This window comes from Phalaenopsis equestris, unplaced genomic scaffold, assembly GCF_001263595.1.
Source record: "Phalaenopsis equestris unplaced genomic scaffold, ASM126359v1 Scaffold232941, whole genome shotgun sequence".
Classification (NCBI taxonomy): domain Eukaryota; kingdom Viridiplantae; phylum Streptophyta; class Magnoliopsida; order Asparagales; family Orchidaceae; genus Phalaenopsis; species Phalaenopsis equestris.
In genome coordinates, this window is record NW_018250899.1 from 87,108 (window position 1) to 94,717 (window position 7,610).

General features: G+C 32.5%; 1 protein-coding gene across 1 annotated transcript in view; it reads right to left on the reverse strand.

Moving 5' to 3' along the window:
- LOC110038473 (TBC1 domain family member 15-like) overlaps positions 1-7,610 on the reverse strand; it is an 89,549-nt gene that overhangs the window by 22,776 nt on the left and 59,163 nt on the right. The window contains exon 8 of the mRNA XM_020743325.1: positions 4,103-4,162. Within this exon, the coding sequence (XP_020598984.1) occupies positions 4,103-4,162 (60 nt within the window). The remainder of the gene's footprint in view (positions 1-4,102; positions 4,163-7,610) is intronic.

The following is a 7,610-nucleotide window of genomic DNA, read 5'->3' on the forward strand; positions in this document are numbered from 1 at the left end:
TATATATATACGTAAATTAAAACGTCTTTGCGAAGCGGGCGATGGGATTTCAATTCTGGCTGCCAACAGCTTCTTACGGGCGACCCCCCAAACTTTCTTTTAACTTTCTCTTAGTGCCGACATCTGGTGAGCATATTTATGAAATCATTATTTGCAGGTATTCACATATTGTTATACATGCATATGATACATGATTTGCATGCAATAAAAAATTGTTACAGAAATTATGTTTAAGGAAATGTCACTAGTGTTGTGATAGATACACTACATGAATGACCTATAGTTACGGATTATAGGGAACAATGGGATTCCCAACTCATAAAATTTAAGCAGCAATGGAACAATTTGTATCCGGATGGATATTGATATGTGCTATGTTGGGAGGGACCCAACCTTTACCAAGAGTTATTTTCGTCAAGGGACTGGGTGACGACCAATGTCATGAAATGAAATAAATGTAATCAAAGCCTACTTAATTACAAGCAACATTCTTAAAGTGACAGTTATTGATTATGAAATCATTAAAAAAAATTATTATGATTGCATGCGAATGAATGAGAAATATGCTAGTTGCAGTTGTTACTAGTTACTACATTTCATGTCATTTACCATAAATGTCTCACATGATTAAAACATTGTTATTTCATGTACTGCAGTTATTTACTATAAAATCTTTCTTTAGTCATGATTATTACATTGAGTTTGAAGCTCACTCTAACATGTGATTTTCAGGAAGTGTTAAGGAACACCCGAGCGAGTAGCAAGGTGTTGTATAGTTTTAGAAGTTGTGCAGACTTTTGGGTAACTTTATATGTTGAATTTTAGCAGCTTTGTACATATTTTGGTGATATTATCATTAACGCTTCCTAATAATTTAAAATGTTAATAAATTAGGAATGAATTGGATTGTTATGTTTGAGACGATTGAGTTAGACTAATTCGTTACCGCTAAGTCATAATTCGTGCAAGTCAGAACTAATGTGGTGGGAATTGTGTTTGACTGCATCGTCAACCTCTGTTGCACGACAATTAACGCTAAAGTGGGGTCATCTATGGTGTAACATGCGAGGATTAATGCAAAGAAAAACATAGACATGCTATGTTCATGTGCATATTATGAATGGAGACCTTCATGGTACTAGGTGTGGATTCTAATATAACAAGGCTTTGATGAATCTTTCCATCTACCATTGAGAATGAAATACATATATGCACCCTGCTTTTGCCAACAAGGAATAAATCAATCAAGGGTGTGAAATGTCATGTCATTGCTAAGATTAATAGGAATATGAGTTGCGTTCTTGTACCAACAAAGGATGTTCAATCAATGACAAGGTGGTATATAACATTCTATTATAGTTATTTACTTTATAATACCAAAAGTATGTCATTCAATGTTATGATCCATGCTAGTGATAATATTCAAATGTTATGATTTTGCCTACCAAATCAAATATTATAACTACCACAATTACTTTATACTATATGCCATGAAAATAGTGCCATGCTTATCCAAAGATTCTTACAACTTTACATTTCCCATTGTGCTTATTATTACTTAGAAATGTGATGTGCTCACAAGGTTATATATTTTTATACAAAACTCACTGCCATTAGATAAATGTTCTTTAGGAAAATCCCTTGTGGAATAGACAAGTAATATGAAAGATAAATTATGCATAAGAAAATTACATAACTAGTTTAAAAGAAATTCTATTCACAAAATTTTTAAACATTAAATACAATGAAATTGAAAATATATAATTTATTTTCTTAGTTTAATGTAATTATCATTATGTGTAGTTAAAAAACATTCATCATAATTAAAATTCGCTTATAAGTGCATGATTATTTCATTTTAAATATTAAATTTTATTCAAGCAAAGAGCCTAAGGTGGCGTTAGTGTCTCAAGGGCCAAGCAATTATATCTCATCAAAAGTACTTGTTCTTTTTACATCACCGGCATGATAATTGTGGCTATGTAAGTACCTGAAAACTTGTTAAATAGGATAGAAAATGAGTAACTATTAGAAAAATGAAATTCAAGCAATTGTAGTTGAAAAAATGAAGAAAATGACAAGAATAGGCGATCTTGCAAGCAGCATGGAACTGCAAAACAAAAAATAACGGTGACAGAATTGGGAATAAGTTATGCTAACATGAAAACAGTTGGCTCAGCACATGTAATTGACATAGAGAATGAGAAAGTAAGGCCAGACTTTAGCCAGTGAAAAGCGTGAGTAGACAAAGAACCAAATAAATGAACTAAAAATTACTGGTTATGATATTGAAACCACATATTTTTTGAACCAAATAAATGAACTAAAAATTACAGGTTATGATATTGAAACCTCATATTCCCTGAAGTTTCACTCGCTCTTCTACATAAGTTTAAAAGAAAATCAAAAAATGCATATAAGCAAATATGCTTATATACAAATTTTCAATTCACAGGAAAAATAATTACAAATGATCAAGCTTGAAAGAAGATATCTCAAACAATTTGTATTAAAAAAAAACCAATAAAAATGTAATTTAAGATATTCTTCTTTAAGAGCCACTATAATGTCAGTTATAAGAACCCCATATGTCTCCCCCGTATGGCTTAACATAGAATTGGCAATTCTGACCCTAGTGTTCACAACTCAAAAGCTAGTCTTGTTTATTCCAGCCACAAGACTTTAAAAAAAAAATTGACAACTGATCAACGTTTTGTGATAAAGAAAGGCCTCAAAAGCCTCTTCTTTCACGTTAATGTAAAGTAAATCCATCACCCTATCTGAACCAAGGTGAAAAGCTACAAGAGGAACCACAAAATAGCTATCATGAATCATCGCTACTAGTCTTTAGTGGAATCATCATTAAATTTTCTAAGCATTTCCTTTCCAAGACGAGATGTTTCTTTCGACACAACCACTTGATAAAAGCCACCATTTTAATCTGCATGAAGGAGGCTTATTACTCTAATTCCTTCAAATACCCACTTCCACTGCTATCCTTCAAACGAGACAATTCTCATCTAAACAAAATCCTAGCATTTGCAGCAAAAAGATAGGGAGAGGAAAGAAGAAAGAAGTTTATCTAGATAAGAACTTAAATGGTGATAAGAGAAGTGAGAGGTGGAACGATGCAGAAGCAATGAGATATTAGCGTTCCATGATAGTTTCTTTTGTCTTTATCCCAACTTAAGGATCTCTCCCAGCAATGATAGCATTTTCAAACTTATTGTAGCATAAAAATATGAAACATGGAGATGAAAAGAGTTTGACAATGATTTATTTTTTTTTCAATCAGTGATTTTGAAGGTGAAACTAAGTTTAAAAAGTAATAGGAATGAATATGGCTCATAAATCAATCCTCCTTAAATTAATAGTGAAGTAAAAATATAATATCAATAGCCTACGTTTATATGAATGGGGGTTATAAATACAGTAGGGTAGACTGCGTTGTTGAGAGAATGATAACATAGGAGAAAATTGTAATGCATTTTTCAGAACAGAACATAATTGATGTGTAAAGTTGCTCTTAAATCATATTATTTAAGAGTTAAAATTTGACCACATTAACTTTGGGGTACCCCTGAAACAATGATTATTCTCCACCATCACTTGCAATTACGGTCCAAACATCAAATAATGAAAACAGCCTACTAAGTAGGGATAAGGGTACAAACACCGACACGCTTGATTCATTCATTCACAGGACCTTATTAGCCAAACAGGCCTTTTTCTGTTGACAAATTGAAAGTTTCATTAAACAAAACCAACTGAAAGAAACAACCGTGAAGAGAAGTATGATATAAGATCAATAACCATAAGTTTTAAATTACATCAGAGCAAAACGTGAAAATTTGTCACCTAAGGCTGCAATTTTCCAAAATGAAAAAGGTAAATTAAACATCAACTACATAAACAAATGCATATAATATTTAAAAATAAATAATAACAATTCAAGAGTATTGGTTAATTACAAAAACAAGCTCAACCATCCGTACGAGCATAATTTTACATACAAGTGGCACATAATAACCACTAACATTATTTATAATGCCAAACAAATTGAATATACCAGGAAAAGTCTAATAAGAGCACAAAAGCATACCTCTTCACCATCTAAAGGATCCTGACGAAGTTCTCCCATAGCTAGTTCAGAATCGTCAAACTGTCAAAGTACACCTGAACATTTTAAATAACTGTAGTACATACAACTATCACAACATTATTAACAAGGAATTTTACATTAAAAAAAAAAGACAATTATAACAACCAAATGAGATGCCCATCACATCATTATTCTAAATTATCACGAAAAGTGACCATTTTAGTTCATATATAAGCAAATTTAGCTGATAGAAAGCCAACTTTGGCGCTCTTTGGAAAGTCGTATTGACATTTCTCCAAATATATCAAATAAAGGCGTTTACAATACCACCCAATTCTTATGTATTTACATATCTAACACCAAAACTTTAATTTTACATTTATACCACACAAATTTTTCATATAACATCAAAAATATCATCATTTTAACTTTTAAAAGTGAAATACACATTTTCATGCATAGATACGGTGGCATGTATGTCAAAATTGAAGTTTAGGTGTTAGATATGTAAATACATTAGAGCTGAGTGGTATGTATGTAAATCTTCCCATAAACTATTTTAACACTTATAATCCAAATATTCGGCAGATGCCAGCATAATAGTTATAGTAGCAGGACTCAGAGTGGGTGGGATATGCAAACTAGCAATGATATGTGAATATGAAATGAGATTTTTAGAGGAAACAATGCAAGAAAAAGCGCCTGATATGAGGTGGAATTTTTAAGAATATTATAGGACGAGAGAGACTAATTGGAGAAAATACAAGGGATTTCTTCTGAAAATAACATAAATGAATTGTTTTGAACTAGGCAAAAAGTAAAACTTAAAAAAGTTCACCAAAAAGGTTAACCAATATCTAAAAAATGTGTAGGAAATCAGTAAAAACAAAGTAAGGATATTACAGGCACAGCTGGAAACCCATCTAATATATTTATGAAATTGGCAATTCAAAAAATTTAGTAACAAGCTTAAGATAGACATGACCCAACCTGAACATTATAAGAAGTGGTTGAAAGAACCACTCACTGGGTGTGAAGAATTACAATGGAGCCATATTGGCCCAACCATTTAAAAGATATTAGCTTCCAAAGTTATCCCTTCAAATGTTAAACCGGCGTGCCTGCCCGAACTATTTGGCCAAGTTCATCTCTCAGCCCCATTGGTTAAGCTAAGTTAGTTCTTCCATTCTCCTCCTAACTCCGCTCTTAAACACAAAGCTTTAGAAGTTTTTATTAGAAAGTTTATATCCCCAAAAGTTTGGCAGGCATAAAAAACGACCCAATGTCGTCCATTAATCTAAACCTAGTCTTTCTAACAAGCGGGGATACCTTGAGTTATTGCTTACCAATTCAGTTATCTCAACAATGGTTCTCTTGCAAGGCATAGGAATGGATAACTCGTCATACCAAAAAATAAAAAAAAATGAAACCTTTTCTTTAAAATTTTAAACCCAATTTTATCATATTCCAAAATTGACCAAAAACACTTCCATAAAATTTTACTTTGTTATGATCATTTAAATATCAATAATAATATAAACAACAGAATCAAACCTTCATAAGCTAAATTACTACTTTAATTAAATAACTCAAGCCAGTTTAATAATAATGTTCACCAAGTACACCAATTAATCATCCTATAGCAAACACTTTTGCTTTTCCACTTTTCTCGACATGCAACATAATTTGAAATTGGTGGTGTGTGATAGTTAACATTTACATTATACATATCTATTAAAAAAACCCAAACGACTGCTACCAGCATTACCTGATTCACTGTATTACTTCATCACATGGCTGTAAGGCTGAACAGAGTAGAGAAAAGCCAGCAGAAAGTCTGTAGGGAAAAGATAAAAAGAGGATTGTAATAACTTTAACAAATTAAGTTCCGTTTAAGTTCATAGGGTTCAAGGCTAGAAGGAAGAGAAACAAATTTAAAAGTTAAAAATATTTTTTTATTTAATTTATATTTGAGTTGGAAAAGTGGAAACTGATTTAAATCAAAAAATTTGATGTTTGATTAGGCTTTTTACCAAATAATAAGACTTCTAGACAATAAATATGAGAAAAGTAGTTCAGAGAAGAATCCAATATTTGCGATAAAATACTCGATCTCTAATATAAGGGGCAAATTTTTTGTAGGTCTAATGATTATTAATTTATGTGAGTACATTGAACCGCTACGAACATATTAGTAGAATTTTTTTCATATTGAGCATATTACTAGTGTCTAATGTGATCCACTATTTTAATACATTGAGCATTCCTACCTATTCAAAATAAGCGCAAATTATTTTCATTTTGTGTAAGATCTATGATCTATCATGATTCATCGTGTTCAGGAATTCATTGAACTTTACAAATTGCATATTTATGCCTCTGTTATCGGATTGATACATGTTGATAATAGCATATGAATAAACATGCTAAAAATGTTTAAGTGCTTTTTGTTTTTTTTTTCCTTATTGTTCAAAGTAATGGTGAAATAAATGGGGATGTTATTAGTAGAATTCAAGTTGGTCGGCTGAAGTGGAGGAATGCTTCGAGCCTATTGTGTGATAGAAAAGTATAGCTTAAACAGAAAAAAAAAGTTTATAAGATGGTGGTGAGACCTCCAATGCTGAATTGCACAGAATGTTGGTTTTTAAAAGAGAAGCATAAAACAAAGTTAAGTGTTGTTGAGATGAGAATGCTTAGGTGGATGAGTGGCCTGACACAGAGACAAAATGTGAAATGAATATATTTGTGATAGGGTGGGTGTAGTTCCAATGGCAGACAAGATTAGAAAGAGTCGTCTTATGGTTTGGTCACATTAAACTATTGACCTCATTTTTGTGAGGTCTTTCCTTCCTCTTCATAGAGCATAGAATCTAACCATAGGACTTTCCTATCGACTATCTTAGAGGACTAGAACTGGGACCCACCCCTTTTAGAAATTTAAACCACTTCCTGATTCTCTAGTGGTGCCTCGCCTGGGTGGTCTTAAACCATCATCATTTGATCAAGTAGTTGTGTTCATGGACCATCATCATTTGGTCGAGTGATTAAGGACCATCATGTGGAGGCCCAAAGAGAGATCCCCTTGGGTTTAAAAGCCTTATGTCACGCTCCGCCACATTCGAGAAATCGTCAAGACGAACACAGGATGGAAGATTCTAGAGAAGGTCAGAATATAGAGAGTCATCAAAAGGGGCTCTAGAAGATTCCGCCACATTCAGGAGAGAGCAAGAAGGAAAAACTCTAAAGAGGATCTAAGAATAACCTAGAATGTTCTAGAGTTATTTATGTACATAAGAATAGTCTAAGAGATAGAATATTATATTGTAATCTAGAAGCTTCTCTTGGATATTGTATAGTCCCACATTGGCTAGATGAAAGGCCAAAGGCATGGAGGAGGCTATAAATAGGAGCTCCTCCCCTCATTTGTAATTACCCAAGCATTGAATCAAAGCATTCTAGTATTCAAGTGCTAATTATTCCTTTCTCTCTATTATTCTTCTTAAGAGTG